This window comes from Poromitra crassiceps (assembly GCF_964638095.1).
Source record: "Poromitra crassiceps genome assembly, chromosome: 21".
Classification (NCBI taxonomy): Eukaryota; Metazoa; Chordata; class Actinopteri; order Beryciformes; family Melamphaidae; genus Poromitra; species Poromitra crassiceps.
In genome coordinates this window covers 14,202,186-14,218,873 of record NC_139638.1, presented here as the reverse complement: position 1 = coordinate 14,218,873, position 16,688 = coordinate 14,202,186, and the positions used below count along the sequence as shown (strand labels likewise).

Sequence of the window (16,688 nt, the reverse complement as noted above, 5' to 3'; positions counted from 1 at the left end):
GGAGGAGAGCCTGAAGCACCTGTCTCTCAAGACAGTGCTGTTCCTGGCCTTGGCCTCAGCTGGAGAGTCAGCGATCTACAAGCTCTCTCCATCCATCTCTCGTGCACTCAGTTTGCCCCAGAGGATGTGAGGGTGACTATGATCCCTAGAAAAACACGGGGCGCGAGCACACTGAAAATGGATTAAAAACTCACTGGGTGCAGGGCAAGCAAAGAGTTCCAGAGAAGAGAGAAGCCAGCACTCCAAATGTCTTTTCAAATATTTAATTAGTTCCTCAAACCTTGGCAGCAGCAACGAATGTTTCAGTCAAAAGACCTTCCTCAGCGTTGTGCTGTGTCAGGCAAAAAAGACGGCTAAATACAATCATGCCGGAAGTACAATCAATTAATAAATAAAACATTTTACAACACGATGTGCCTTACCAATCAATCAATCTCAGATTGCAGGGGATTGAAGCTGTTGCTCCCTTAAAGAGGGCGGGCGACAGAGACAGAGCCTTATTGCAAAGGGAGGCCTTCTGGATTCACGCTCTACAAACAGAACACCCTAAAGGCCTCAATGAGGAGCTATTACTTGGCTGTTTTCTTTCAAACTTTAAAAAAAATATATTTTCTATTCTATATCCCCAATGTATGTTATGATCCTATCTAATGGACTGAGAACAATAGGACCCTTTTTATCTGTTTCTACAAGTAAGGTTAACCAACCTCTCTTAAGTAATTGTGCTTCCAGCCCTGGTTGGCACTAGAGCGTATTCTACGTGTTGGTATTGTGAGGTTCTTTACACAGAGCCTTATTGTAAAGTACTTCCGTCTTTGACGCTTTAATTGTATAATTGTTTATACAACACTTGTACTTGTGATTATTGTAAATATATTATTCTATATGTTTTTCTCATTACTAGTTGATAATCAGATCCTTGCTTCTATTGGTAAGGCATAGTGTGTTGTAAAATGTTTTATTTATTAATTGATTGTACTTCCGGCATGATTGTATTTAGCCGTCTTTTTTGCCTGACACAGCACAACGCTGAGGAAGGTCTTTTGACTGAAACGTTCGTTGCTGCTGCCCAGGTTTGAGGAACTAATTAAATATTTGAAAAGACATTTGGAGTGCTGGCTTCTCTCTTCTCTGACTATGATCCCTAACCCAACCTTCATGCCTCAGGTTATGGGTGCTTGTTCCCCCATCACTCTAGAAGCCTTTGCTGGAGAACAGCAGGCTCTGTGTTTATGCCCTGTCTGTGCCCTGCGCATCTATGGACAAAACTACGTAGCTCAGGAAGGGCAATCAGCTGTTCGTCTCCTGGGCTTATCCTTGTCTGGGCAAGCCCATACCTAATAGACGCCTCTCACATTGGATTGTGGAGGCTGTCAACTTGGGGTACACGAGCCAAAGCGCACAGCCTCCCTTGGGGCTCCGTGTGCGCTCTACTCGTGAGATGTCCTCATCCTGGGCCCTCTCTAGAGGAGTGGTTCTCCAGGACATCTGCAGGGCAGCGAGCTGGCCCTCACCTCTCTCCTTTGTCCGGTTCTACAGACTGGACGTCTCAGCCCTGTGTCTGGCACGAGCGGTTTTGGGACCACAGTGAGGAACCTGTCACCTCCTCTCGGTGTGTGTGCAATAAGCAGTCTGGACACTATGGAAAATATGATATTCCCATATGTGAGGACTCCCTGAAGCCCGGATAAAACTCAAGGTAATGAATATAACCCCGGTTTTATAACAAGGAGAGGGGAGTCCTCACCAGACTAGGCTTTTTGACCTGGGGGGCTTCCGTCCCCTCATAGCTATAGGCCCACCCCCCAGTCCTTCAGCCTGACATACTGTAGAGATAAAGTAGTTCTTCTAGATATCTGGGAGACACAGATCCCCCCCATACGTGAGGAGTGCCCTCACCTTGTTATAAAACCAGGGTTATATTCATAACCTTGAGCTACTGTAGTGTTGTAGCTAATGCTAGCTGTAGCTAGCGCTGTAGCGCACTACCTTGTGCAAACGTCACTTTACCCCATGCAAACTCAGAGCGCATTTACATTTCTGGTGCGAAAGCCTTGTCACAACCAGGGGCATTTCAAAACACACAAAAGTAGGCCTAATGTAAATCTAACTAAGAAAAGCAATCTTGAAAATGTAATATTAAAATTAAAATTGTTACTTAGCCTACATAATACTACTCTAATTTTCTAGCAGCCAACAATCAAATCAGTAGCAGGAGTTGTCCCAGGGCTCCCTTGAAAAAGAGATTTCGATCTCAATGGGACTGGTTAAATAAAGGAGAAATAAAATAAGAATAAATAAAATTAGTTGGTAGTTATAAAATAATTAAAACGTATATATATGTTTTATCTTTCAGGAAAACAGGTTGCACAATTCAATGCCTATAGCTGCTGAAGAATGCTTCAAAGATGGGAGCCACACTACCAAAAGAAGCAAACATGGGCAACAGACTGAAATGCTACAACTGTAAGACAGTCCTGCGTCCATGCATGTCCTTTGATCATTTTAAACAAACTGTTCTTCATGGGCGTCATGTATACGAGTTCAATGGAGGTGAATACTACAGGGAGGCTGGAGTCGGTAGGTACGAGTGTAACTATTGCTTTAATCAGCCAATCAGGGATGAAGAGAACAGGAGAGAGGAGGAGACGAGAAGAGAAGAGGAGAGGAGAAGAGAGGAGGAGAGACGGAGAGAGGAAGAGAGAAGAAGAGAAGAGGAGAGGAGAAGAGAGGAGGAGAGACGGAGAGAGGAAGAGAGAAGAAGAGAAGAGGAAGAGAGAAGAAGAGAAGAGCAAAGGGCAAAAGAGGCCTTAGAGAAGAAGAGACAAGAACTGAGTCAAAGACTACAAGAGTCACAAAGACAAGCCAAAGAGCAGAATGAGATGCAAGAGCAGAGCAGCATTTCAGAGGAACAAAAGTCCAAGCATGTTCTCAAAAGCCATCTGAATGAGTTTGAGGCAGACTCTGAATCAGGCAGTGACAGTGATGAGCTTCTGGAAATCCTCTCATCAAAATGTAACATCCCAGTTCCAGAGCTCAGTATCACTCAACTGGCAGCTGACCAGGTGGGGGACGTCCTGGCAGCCCTGGACAAACTTCTGTTTGATGAGTGGATCAGTGCTCCTCCATCCCTCAGCACTCTGCAGCACGCTCAAGTGTTCATCACTGAGCTGTGCGCCTTGTCTCTGGAGATATCTGAGGGTGTTTCCTTACAAAACATCGCCAACCGTGTGCAGTTCCTAGTGGGGTCCATCAGCAAATCAGCATGTAATGTTTGTGAGAGTTTCCTGTTGACTCAAGCCCTGTATCTGAATCTTGTGGACTTTTTCACTGGGCATGGCAGCTCTGATGACACTGATGCTTCCCTCATAGCCAAAAAATGGGCTGAGGATAAGGTTTCAACTGAGGATCTCTTTCTGATAGAATTCCTCGGCCAACTCACAGCATCACTACAGAGTACAGTTGAGAGAACCACTGTGTTCATATTAAAGATGGAAATCCAGTGCTTGAAGCTTCTCTTATCCACACTCACACATCTAAATGGCAAGGAAACTCACTCAGAATCCAGCAAAATGCTCCTCAGACTTGTGGAAACAAACCAATGGACCCCAACAGAGGCAGTGGCTCTACTCAAAGCTCTGTCACAGAGATATACAGAGGATGCTCCAATGAATGAAGTCCTTACATTGGTGGTTGTGTATGACATGTCACCAGAGTGGACAGATGACGCTGGACGCTCTCTCATCCAGGCTCTTGACTTTGTTGGCCCTGAGAAATTCCAACAGGATTTCCAATTGTCTCTCAGAAGGCAAAATGAGAGCAGTCTAGTTGCAGCTCTAGCAGAATTAAAACAGTCCAGGAATTTGGATGATTCTGTGATTGATATGATAAAAAACATTATCACTGATGTCCTGCAAACTGCAGAAAAGTCCCCCCAAAATGTACAATTTCTCAAAGAGACCATGAGAGAGGCGAAGAGGAGAAGAGAAGCGGATGAGAGAAGAAGGAAAGAGAGACAGAGAGACGAAGAGATAAGAAGAGAAGAGCAAAGGGCAAAAGAGGCCTTAGCGCCGCAAACGAGGGATGAAGAGAACAGGAGGAGAGAGGAGAAGAGGAGAAGAGAAGCGGAGGAGAGAAGAAGGAAAGAGAGACAGAGAGACGAAGAGATAAGAAGACATATTCAATTTGTGAAAAATGCAGAAAACATCCAGAACACTCTGTCTCAGCTCTGCAAAGCAGTTTTTGACACAAAAGGCTGGTGGCCCACAGTGAAGCAGATGCTGCGGTGGTGTGCGTTGGTGCTGACTGAGAAGAGTGGAGAGCTGGAACTGGTTGGTGTGGAAGAGGACCCGTGTGTCACAGCCATGTTTGCAGCCTCACAGGTCTGCATGGGAAACAAACTGGACATTGTGCTGAGCTCTAACATTCAGTCAGAGGAGCAAACTAAGGAGTGGTCTGCTTTCTACAAGCACATTGGAATTTCTCTCAACACAAACATGAAGAAAACCAATGCATTGCCCCAGGACATCTATAAAGCAGACATTGTGTATGGTACCATGGATGACTTTGTCTCAGATTACTTTCAGTACGGCTTAGAGGTGATGGAAACAGGGAATCCTCTGCCTAGTCGTGGATTCATCATTGACGTAAGATGTCTCAGTGCCTCCCATGATCTGGAACTTTCGAGGCTCAAGGACAATGAGCGCCTGGCATTTGCGGCAGAGATCCTGCAAAGCATCATAGGTAAATTTCACAGTGAGGACATGGAACTGAGACAGGGCTTTATTAAGGCTCTATTTCATGTGCTCCATGGCAACCTAAACAATGACACAAACAAAGTCGCCATCTCACAGAAAGTTACTGGAAAGGAATTGCCTTTGAATGAGGTGTTTCTTCTGAGCTGTCTTGAGAATCTCCTGAGAGTTCTTACTAAAGAAACAGAGCCTGAGAAACCCAGGTCATCTCTTGCAGGCAAATGGTGTTTGGAGATGTTATTTGCCTGTGCAGTGAAATTCCAAGAACCTACTACTACAAACGAAGTCTTCCTGATGGTTTCAAATTTTGAGGAACAAAGACTTTGGTCACCACTAGAGGCCCTAGACCTCCTTGGAACATTAACTGACCACCATTATGATGAAGGCTGTATTTCCATCATGAAGATTTTGCATTTGATGGCAACATATCAGGTTTCTTCCAAGTGGACAGATGAGAACAACCAATCTGTCCTTCAGCTCTTAGATTCATCTGGAACTGAGAATCTGATCCAGCTTTTAGAGAAAAGCTTCAAAGCTGAGAAATCAAAAAGCATTGAAACTCTCATTGATGAAATCAGGCAGATGAAAGACATTGATGAACCAACACTGATGAAAGTGCACTGTATAGTAAATCATGTAACAAACCTGATTAAAACTGGTGAAATTGAAAACCACACAGATGTACAGCGAGCTAGGAATCTGAGTCACAGCACAGAGACAGAAGACCTTCAGGAGATTCTGGCAGTCTTATGCAATGCTGTGCACCTTCGTGTGGCTGAAGGTAGGTGGTGGCCCAGAGCCACTCAAATGACAAGCTGGTGTCTCTTGGCCTTGGCTGACACAGGAAAACTGCTGGAGATGGGCACCGGAGAAGGGAAGTCTGTTGTCATAGGAATGTTTGCAGTGCTGCATGTGCTAAGGGGTGAAAAAGTAGATGTTGTGTCCAGCTCATCTGTGTTATGTCAAAGAGATGCAGAAGAATTTAAAAACTTCTACTTGTACTTTGACATCACAACTGACACAAACACAAATAAAACCAAAGATGAAGATCGACAAGAATGCTACCAGAAGGATGTGGTCTATGGAACTATCGAAGCCTTCGCTGCAGATCATCTTCGCCAGATATTTGAGATGAAGAATGTGAGGCCTGATCGCAGCTATGAGTGCATGATCATCGATGAAGTGGACTCATTGCTGCTGGACCAGGGAGTGCAGCTGACCTACCTGTCCAGCCCCATGGTCTCCATGCTACATCTGAACATTATTCTGACCATGATCTGGAGCCATGTCAGCCAGTACGGCTTCCTGTCTACAGGACACCAAACATTTGTACAGAGTCCCCCTGCTTCATTCTTCAAGGCCATATTTGACTCAATTGACACAGAAGAAACTGAAATTAAAGACCCAATGGACATTTTACAGATTGCTGAAGAATGCAACATTGTGCCGAAAGGATTTACAGAAGATATCTATAGAAGTGAAAAGGATGAACTTCTTAGAAAACTGAAAACTGTGAGTCAGGATTCTATGGTGGATTTCTTACATGAAATTGAGCAGTATGTCCCCTATGGTGTTACTGTTTACACTTTAGATGACAACGGATTGCTCCATCTTAGAAAATCCAGCCCAAGCACCAACCAGAACATTCAAGACCTTACATTCCTCGTTTTGGAAGAAGGCTTGTGCTGTCCTCTCTATGATTCAGAAGAAATTCTCATCAAGCCCATAGCAGAGTTTATTTTGGAGAAGATCCAATACACCCCATGTCCAAACACTAAAGACAAAATCAGCATCCCTGGATTCCTGAAAAATCTGATAGAGAAGAAAGTGTCAGTGTGGGTCGAGAATGCATTTCTGGCAATGAGACTGACGCAAGGACGAGAATATGTTGTGGAAAATGACAGTGTCTGTCCCGTGGACTTCAGATCTACTGGTATAGTAGAACTGAATAAAAAATGGGGTGATGGTCTGCAGCAGTTTGTTGAGATTAAACACCAAACCAAACTGAGCACAATTTCAACAGTGACAAACTACATTTCTAACATCTCCCTTTTTGAAAAGTACAATGGGATGATATATGGAACTACGGGCACACTTGGGAGCAAAACAGATATCATGTTTTTGCAGGACCTATATCCAAATCTCTTTGCCTGCAAAATGCCATCATTCAAGAGGAAGAAGTTATTTGAGGTCAAAGGTACTTTGAAGACCTCAGATGAAGAATGGAAATCTGAAATAAAACGTGTGGTGATGGCTCAGATTTCCACCAATTCATACAGAAATGGAAGAGCTGCCCTGGTGATCTGTGAAACGATCAACAAAGCCAAAGATATCTATGAAGAGCTGAGAAGCAGCATCCCAGGTGAAATAATTCTCTACTGCCGCAGTGACAAAGACAGTTTAAGCAGAATAGACAAGAAATTGCTTCCTGGTGATGTCATTGTTGCCACAAACCTTGCCGGGCGTGGCACAAACATAAAAGTTTCCAAAGAGGTGAACAATAATGGGGGATTATTTGTGATCCTCTCCTTCCTTTCTGAGAACACAAGAGTGGAAATCCAGGCTTTTGGCCGAACTGCTCGCAAAGGTAAACCTGGATCTGCTCAGATAATCATGTCCACTGATCATCTGCAGCAGTCCCTCGGGACAGTGTCTTCTCTGGAGGAAGCTAAGAGCACAAGGGATAGACTTGCAGCAGAAAAGATAGATTACATGACATATGACATCGCTGAGTTGAGACTGCGGGAGGATCTGTTTTCAGAGTACTGCATAACTCTTCAGGACATCCACAGGAACACAGATGTAGATGAAAGAAAAGTTGTTGCTGCCATCATGAATGAATTCTGGGGAATATGGCTGCAAACAAAATCAGAAGAAATTGACCAGTTGAAAAGAAATGAACTGGAAAAGAGCTTGAAAGGTGATTTGGCTCTGGCGAAAAGTCAGTCTGAAAGTCAGATTTCACCGTACTCTAGCATTTATCACTACATCAAATTTGGGAATATCGCACTGAGCGAAAAGAAATGGGGTGTCAGCAGCAGCCTATTTGAAAAAGCCATGAAAGATGAAAGTTGGGGGGCCATAGCTTTTTACAGTCATGCATACTGTAGTATAAAGCAGAAGAAGGCAGATTACCTCACTAAGGCCGAAGATGATCTAAGGAAGGCAAAGGAGTCTGTGAAGTACATCATTGGAGAATCCATGGTCGGTCTCCAATTTGTAAAAATGTCCAATCCAGACTCCAACAGCAAACCAACCAGCCTTGAAAAATACTTCATAACCAAGTGCACCATGTTGAGTTACTTGGATGAAAACATCAGTGAGGCCATCAGAAAGCTGGAGGAAATAAAAGAAGCAGGAAAGGATGCAATTGCTAGGAAAACATCAATGTTCTCCCTGGTGTCAACTGCTGATGAAGATCTCCAAGTGGAAGCCTATAATCTCTACCATCAAGGTCTGAAATATGTATTTTCCGTGGAAGAAAAACCTTCTTTCCCATGGGGAGCTCTAGTGGTGTTCTTCCTTGGAGTTTTACAGATTATTGCAGGGACATTGATCACTGTATTTACGGGTGGTATATTAGCTCAAGTCGGCATGGGGCTCATCACTGAAGGAATATCAGACTGCATCACTGGCATAGAGTCCATGGTGACAGGAGAATTCAGCTGGAAATCATGGGCTATAGATAAATCCATGTCTATTGGCTTATCTCTCATTGGGTTTGGAGTCGGAAAGCTGATTGCAAAGGGCTTCAAAGCTGCTAAAACAGCAGTTAAACTTTGGAAACAGGTTAAGTCTGTGCCAAAGTTTCTGACTGGAGAGATTAAAGACGGTTTAAGTGTGGCTGCAAAGACAAATATGAAGAATGCAGTAATACACACCGGTAAAACAGTTGCAGAGAAAATGATTGGTTTTGGAATTGGGAAGGCAGAAAAGGAAATACTGACACAAATACTAAATGCCATCAAACATGAGGTGGAAAAGGGAATTGTTGTTGATGTTAAATCCAACATCGAAAAAGACTCTGCTTTATTTGACTCCATTATACTGTCACACCTTGAGGACAAACAGCAACTTTCTGATCTCCTGCAGAACGAGAAAAGGAAGAGTAGACTCCTGGACATTTTCAACGAGTTAAGCGACACTGCGATACAGCCTTTCTTTGCAGACCTCAGCTGGCAGAACCAGCTTAACTCATCCATCCTCTCAGTGATTGACACAGCCAGCAAAGAGGCTGAAGGAAAAACACGTTTATTTCTGATGGGCATCAAAGCCGTCCACATGGCGGTACTGGGAGGAGAAGCCCTCCATACAGCGCTCACCCTCTCCAGCAAGTTCTTCTCAAACCTTCACAAACAGCTGACTACATTTAAAGGACAAAGGGGCTTTTCAGAGAAAGTGAAGGTGAAGGATCTTTCTGCTTCAGACATTGAGATGCTGAAAGAATTCAAGCAGGATGTAGCCAACACCATCAGTGCTTTATTGGCCGATGCTATGGTAGAAGTGTTCGATCAGAAGTTCTCCAGTCACCTTGTTTCTCTTGGCCTAAACAAAGTAAATGGCATCATTGGCGATCATGTAAGAGTTGGCTTAAAGAGTAAAAAAACTGAGGAGAGACTCAAAGATGGACTTAACAACAGCTACAAGCCTGTAGACAAGAATTCTACACATGTAGGAGAGGCAGGCAAACGCTCACAGTCACATGCTGAAAAGATCATGGATACCACAACGCCGGGTACCATTTTCGATATGAGCATCTTGTCAGAAGTCATTGGTACTATGGTTGTAATCCTAGGAAACTACGGTCTTGGCGAACTTATCGAAATGCAGGAGCTGAACCCAAGCACTGAAACTTCCAGTGAAACTGTGACACTGATCTTCAATGCAACAGGGAAGAGCTGCCTGTTTCGCGCTTTGGCGCGAGCCATGAACCCGGACGCCAGTGATGAAGAGATTAGTTTGGAAGCAAATCGCCTCCGTGCTTTGGAGGCCGACGCCCTCCAGACACACCCCAGCCAATGGGAGCCTTTGATCCTGCGCAAAGAGTGGAATGAAGTCTTCAGAGGAGGAGACTGGTATAATGCAGAGGGAGCTGCCCGAATAGTAGAAAGCAAAGCAGTGCTTCAGAAAGAGGTTGAAAAAATAGGACGCTACGCAGATTTGATGAGAGATTATGGAGACTCAGGAATTGTGCAATTCATCAATGCAGCTCACCAACCACCAGTGAATACCATAATATGGTCAATAAAAATGAACCCGAAGAGCAAGTTAGGTGCAGCCATGCTTGAAGTGGCAACAAAGTCATCTCCTCTGGATACCAAGCTAATTCCTCGTGAGCTTTCATCTGTTTATGTGCCTAAAGAACTACGCCAAGAGTTTCCCAGTACAAAGTCAAAAGAGTTCAGAATGTGCGTGGCTACTGCCATAAGCAAGGATGATGTTGTGGCCACCTTCAAACTGACAACCCTTGGTTCAATGCCCAGATATCAGCTGGATAGCACCAAGAACTTCAACAACTTTCAGGACCTCGACCCAATGAGTAAAACCAGACTTGAAGTTTTTAATCGCAATTTTAAACAGCAATCTAAAGACATGGTACAGGAATGGTCCAACAAGCTTGAAGGCAAGGATGTCCTGAGAGTGGCACATCTCCGGGAAATTAATACATGGATCGACAAAAGGGGCTACAAGGATCAAAACGATCCATTTAGGAACAAAGTCTCCAACCTCCAATAATGAAAAGGTAACATCACATTTAATATCATCATCATAGTTGCCAGGCACATATTATCATATTATATTATCATATTAACGTAATCGGTGATCACCTCTCTTGTTTCAATTTCTAGGTGTCCGCAGCCTCTACCCTGATGCTGACTCATCTCCAACGCCATTCCCTTCCTTTTCTGCCCTCACCCTCTCATAGAGCAAGATCCCCGTTTTCTGCCCCCATCTCTCTTAAATCACGATCCCCGTCTCACCCAATTATTCAACTCAGCTCAGTTCTATATTAGGACAGGATTGGCTAATTCCACTACAAAAGCTTATGATGCAGCGAGGCAGATCTTTGCCATGTTCTGCCTCTCTGTTCTGCCTCTCTGTCAATCTGCCCTTTCGCCCAATGCTTTTGTATAGATGTCCATTACCTCCGCCCTCCGTACAGCCTGGTGGTGGACATTCAATTTGACCCCGCATTTCCCAGTTTATTTTCAAATCCTGCAATAAAATTACTACTGAAAGGCTTTTCGAAAGCTTTTCCTTCTGCCCCTGATCCTAGGGGCCCCATTACCCTCCCCATGTTGTGGCAGATGTGAACCTGCCTCAGATGGCATTTACTCCGCCTTTTTAGACTCTCTTAGAGTGTGTGTTTTCCCTAGCTTTTTCATGGGTTCCTCAGAGTCAGTGAATTTATATTGTGTGTATATAAATGAGCATGGTTCGCCCACATCTCCTCGAACCCCCCTGTGGTTTGTCATCACATATCCTGCAAGCCAATGAGCACATTCAGCGGAGGAGTGATGTCATCCAGGACACCACGGCTTGATGCAGCCAAATAGAGAGCCCCAGGAACGAGTCCGGAAAACATCGATGCTAACACTTCCGGGTTCTTCACTGTTTTCGCCTATGGGATTTTTGAATGGGTTTTTGGCGCGATGCTTCTAATAAGGTCTCTGGGCAATGCAAGCTTAATCAAACGAACCAATGTTCAGTAGGGTAATCTTCACACATGAGGACCACTTTTATGAGTTTTGAAGCTTTTACGTGCAGTTAAAAGGGCGGCTAGCTAGCAAATGGCTAAATGAGACTACACTGTTGAGTCGACGGGGATATTATACATCAATAACGTCATCACTTCAAAGGACGAACACGGAAATTCTCTTTCCCTCACCTGGTTCAGCCCGGGGTAATCAGTGCACAGCAGCGCACACATCAACAACAGTCCAGGTTGACTGGTGACGTGACGGGGAAGCCTATGCGACACTGTGTGTAGTTCTGGATTAGCTTAGGACGAGCTTTTTACTTCTAGGGCTCGCATCTACGCTTCAAAACTCATGAAAGTGGCCCTCATGTGTGAAGATTATCCGGCTGAACACTGGTTCGCATTTGATTAAGCTTGCGTTGCCCAGAGACCTTATTTGAAGCATCGCGGCAAAAACCCATTCAAAAATCGCATAGGCAGAAACAGTGAAGAACCAGGAAGTCCGGGACTTCCGCATTCCGACTACAAAAATACGTCATCCCTGGGGCTCTCTCTAGCATCGGAGCAGGAATAAAAGAGGAAGTTAGAGGCTATTGCATTATGATATAATTCAGTAATCACATGGTTTATAATCAGTTAAGTATAAGTGATAATCAGGTATTGTTTATGTAATCAATTTATTATATAGTTGTAATGGGGTGTTTTGTTGTAATTGATGTGTTGTAATGTGTCTGGTAGATAATGTGAAATGTTTATAACCATGTGTAAAACTGTAGGCTAGTAAGGTGTTAATGATTAAGAATCAGTAACTAATAGGCAGTCAGATACAATAATTGGTGAATGTATAACAGTCAGTGTATAATCAATGAGATTATGTGTGAGCCTTGACATCTTGGCATCACGTTGAATAGGTTTCACAGGAAGATGCTATTGGCATCATGTGGGGGATTTCAATTGTCCATTTCATAGAATTGATTTCAAAGCATAGGGATAGTTGCTTCCTCATTATGACGCCACAATTGAAGCAACAGGTCTGCACATGAGAGAGAGAAGAGAAACAAAGAAGTTTCACTCAGAGAGTGGCTGCGACTAAGCTATTTTTAGAACGGAAAGGCCACATAGCCACAGTCAATTTAATCTGATACAAGTTACAGCAACTAGGGTTAGGGTTAGGGTTAGGGATTTACATTAACTAATTAAAGTATACCATGGTCATGTTCAATTTATTTCAAGTGGATTTTACCACGCCACAGCCATATGTGATTGATTTGGTTTGAATTAAATGTAATTGATCTAATACATGATTTAGTAAATGTAACCGAGGTGAATCAGCGTGGATTGTAGCGAGTGGATTGGTTAAACTCACTCCCCAGTATAAAGGCATGTTAATCAGCTCGGCTAGCTCTCTTGGCGTTGCGGTTAACATGTCGGACTCCCAAGCCGAAGGTCGGCGGTTCGTACCCACCCCTTGACAAGCCCTTAACATGGGTTGCTGCAAGTACCACCTACACAACGCCGTTACATAAACATGGGGTTTTGGGAAGTTAATCAGAGAGGTGGAAGTGATTTTAAGAAATCAAATTCATTATGGTGTTGATTATGTTATTGAGTGCATTGATTGTTGTTGGTGCATAAGACTGTATTGAGATTTTCTGGGCTTAAGCTTTGCTCTATTTCTTTCATTAAAGCAATTTATAATTCTTAATTGAGTCCATTTCCTTCCCTATTTTAACAAGTGTCTACTTAGTGTTAAACACTCTCTCCTTTGTGATGTAACAAGTTTAAGTAGGTTTGCTAGTCTGGTTCACATGATGAAAGTCCTTAAGGATTAATTTGGGTAGGAGTCATCACTCGTTTTCATTCAACTACAGTGACAGGGTAAAGGCATAAAGTTATATATCATCACTGGAAAACATAGTGCCGCTCTTAGAAAGTTCAATACAACCTTGGTCTGAAAAGTATATTTCTGACCAGAAAATCATCTCAACATCACAACACCGAAAAAATGCATGAGGACAGCTGCCGTTAAATCAGGTGATTTCTCATAAGAGGTGTCAAAGGTCACGGACAAGAAGGTAGGTTCAACTTGAAAATTGCAGGCACTGAGAGTTGAGCATGTCGTTCTGTCGGCAAGCTGCTATATTATCAGCCTAAAGATCCCTCCTTCCATGACTGGTAGGAAGCATTAATGCATTCCGTTGGTGGTGGTCTTCTCTCCCAATCCCTGTGCGGTGCCCATGCCCAGGCAATTTACATATAACTCCAGAAGCGTCATTGCCATTGGTTAACCTCAGTCAGTCCACGTCCTGACAATTTGCACAACACATTATCCCTGCATTTTGCTTAAACATCAGTCAGCCCACGTCCTGACAAGTCATCTGCTTCTCAGAACGTAATGTTGTGTTCTTCGCTGGTACAAGCAGTTGTCTCACCCACCCCCTCCCCTGATCACCACCAACGTCATGGCTCCTGTAGAAATCCCTATGGGGGATTATCTATCCTATACGTCACTGATGCCCCCCTCTCTCATCTCATGAGGAGCGTCATCATATCATGGAGTCATACGCCACACTTAAACTGTCAAAGTTTATTCATCCTTCCTACGAGTCTCATGATTGAAATCAATTTGTGTTTTACTTAATGAAGACTACAGAGACCCTCCACCTCCCTGATGTTCACAATACCTGCCTGGATATGAAGAATATTGCTTTTCCCTTTTTCCCTTTAATTTTCAACCCCCATCCCCCAACCCAACATAATTTTACTATCCAGATCCAAGATCGGTGATGATTTTCTGCTCAATACCAATCCTCTAGCTGATGAGTGTTTTCATGTAGTAATCAGATAATCTAGCTGATGAGTGTTTTCATGTAGTAATCAGATAAGATAATGAAGTTGTTTCATTCCCGGTCACAACAGATGACCTGAGATTATTGCTAGTCCTTTACAGGAGGAACTGTGAATGTAGTAATTTAATATGAACGTAGCTATTGATTAAATTCTATTGGCAATATTGTGATTCAATTGTAGGTTTAAGTTCCAGTTTTTGATTTTGTTTGTTTCTTTGTTGACTGTAATCATGCGGTTTTATTGAGTTTAAAATCTAAAATCACTCAATTTAAATATTAGTGATTATTAGTGAATGATGATCTTGTTATTGTTTCTTATGAATATGGTATTGATTGATTGTTATGTTTTGCATATTACATTAATATTGGACTTAAATGTGACTTAACTGTCACTGGAAGTACACTGTCCGACATTAGCCATCCGATCACTATCACAAGTCTCTCTCAGTAGCCGACAGAGAGACATTACTGACTCTGTTCATGTTGTTTCTCTCCAATGATGTATCATGAAACATCCAATTGTGATCAAATAGATGTTTAATGGTGCATCATCGATTAATGCCTGTCTTCTTGTGCTCTGCTTTCAATATCACCATACAACAATGTTAATGTGAGATCAATTCTACTTTCTGATTGTGAGAGATGCTAAATGGTCTGCATTTATATAGCGCTTTTATCCAAAGCGCTTTACAGTCAGTAGGTACATTTACCCATTCACACACCGATGGTGGCAGGTTACCACGCAGGGTGCTGGCACACCAACAGAGCAAATTTAGGGTTCAGTGTCTTGCCCAAGGACACTTCGACATGCAGACTGGAGGAGCCGGGAATCGCACCGACCTCTTTTATCCAAAGTGATTAGTGGACGACCCGCTCTACCTCCTGAGCTACAGCCGCCCCAAGATTATATGTACCTTGTCAAAGTTATGTTTAATTATAAAACGGCTCTCTCAAATCAAGCAATCTGATTGGTTCACAGCCATTGTATAAATCCAGTAACCCACTCCAATAACCCATGGCCATGGGTTATTGAGTTGCCATGGCAACTCTCTTAAGGCTTTGGTTACCTCAAATGACAGTGTAGAAAAAACAAATGGCGGAGACAGCTGTCAGATCCTTGTGAATCGATCTTCGCTTATAACTTTACTAATACTTCGCAGAAAATTATGTTTTGTACAAGAATAGACGCGGGCTAATGTCTTCTTTGCAAAAAAAAGGCTGTTAACCCCGCATTTAACCCCGCATTTAACCCCGTAACGTTAGTTGGTGTCGGGCTTTCCAGAAAGCTCTCAGCTTCTCAGCAAGCGTTGAGAATGCAGCGCTGCGCTCGAGCTGCGTGTCGGCCCGGCTTTCCAGAAAGCTCTCAGCTTCTCAGCAAGCGCCAGGATTGGCCAATGTCAACTTCAGTCTCCAGAACGATCCAATCAAATCACCTGCACGTTCTTGCGGTCCCGCCTTACAGTAGTGTTTCAACTGACTCTACCAGAATGCCATGGCAGTCAGACTTATAGTATTACTATTATTATTATATTATCATACTTGCAAACCGTTTTATAAAAGCAATATAGCAGTCGAGCAGCATGTGTTGTGGCATATATCCCGCTGCTCAGCAGTTATCCCACTCGGCCTGCGGCCTCGTGGGATAACAGCTGATCAGCGGGATATATTTGCCACAACACACTGGCTCTCATGCTATATTGCTTAATTATACTGCATGTACAGTATATTGTGTTACATAGCCTATGATTTGTGACCTGTAAAGTGAACATACTCTGTTCCCTGCAGCTGTCGTTACTGAAACAGGAAAGCCATATAACTGCTTTAAGATCAAGCACTTTATAGGTGTCAGACAGGCGTTGATTCCTTAATTACAAAGTTCATCAGACAGTCATATGTATTTTAATCACTCTGACGTTTACCACCTGTTGTTATGCCCAAATAAGCTGTGCTTCCTGTGTGTTTCCTCTTCCCTTCATTTCTGTATAAATAACAATGATTTTGTGCTTGTGTTTCGAGCTGTCTCTCCTTCACACTATGAACTGTGTTGTTTGAGTCAAATAGATTTCCTGCATTCTTTGATAACTAAAGAAACATAGAAAAACAACTTTGTTTGTTGAGTCCTTTATTTCAAGAAAGTCAATTTTTCCGTAACACTGATACATTTGTTTATGTATTAAACAGTTTAAGGCACAACTTCAACAATTAAAACAAAACAAAAATATATGAATAAATAAATTTGAGGAATGTAATAAAAATAAGGGATTAAGAAGGAATGTTCCCATGGCTTTCTCAAACTTTAATGTTTTCATTTTCATGTTTCATAATTTTCAGGGCAGAGTTGAGTGACCATTTGCATTGATGCTGAAAGAAATGCAATGACAACAT

General features: G+C 42.9%; 2 protein-coding genes and 1 long non-coding RNA gene across 3 annotated transcripts in view; all 3 read left to right on the top strand.

Moving 5' to 3' along the window:
- LOC310795574 overlaps window positions 1-2,460 on the top strand; it is a 5,479-nt gene extending 3,019 nt beyond the window's left edge. Inside the window, exon 3 of the long non-coding RNA XR_014553628.1 lies at window positions 2,357-2,460. This is a non-coding gene — a long non-coding RNA (uncharacterized lncRNA). The remainder of the gene's footprint in view (window positions 1-2,356) is intronic.
- Window positions 2,461-5,221: 2,761 nt separating this feature from the next.
- On the top strand, window positions 5,222-8,385 carry LOC310795858 (protein translocase subunit SecA-like). Its single transcript, XM_083657950.1, is given in 2 exon segments — window positions 5,222-7,709; window positions 7,711-8,385. Coding segments are annotated over 2 exon segments (2,430 nt in total). The 5' UTR covers window positions 5,222-5,336; the 3' UTR covers window positions 7,768-8,385.
- Window positions 8,386-8,577: 192 nt separating this feature from the next.
- LOC310795471 (uncharacterized protein) lies at window positions 8,578-13,137 on the top strand. Its single transcript, XM_083657523.1, has 2 exons — window positions 8,578-10,497; window positions 10,604-13,137. Exon 1 carries the CDS (start codon window positions 8,613-8,615, stop codon window positions 10,488-10,490), a length of 1,878 nt encoding a protein of 625 aa, XP_083513649.1. The 5' UTR covers window positions 8,578-8,612; the 3' UTR covers window positions 10,491-10,497; window positions 10,604-13,137.
- The last annotated feature ends 3,551 nt before the right edge of the window (window positions 13,138-16,688 follow it).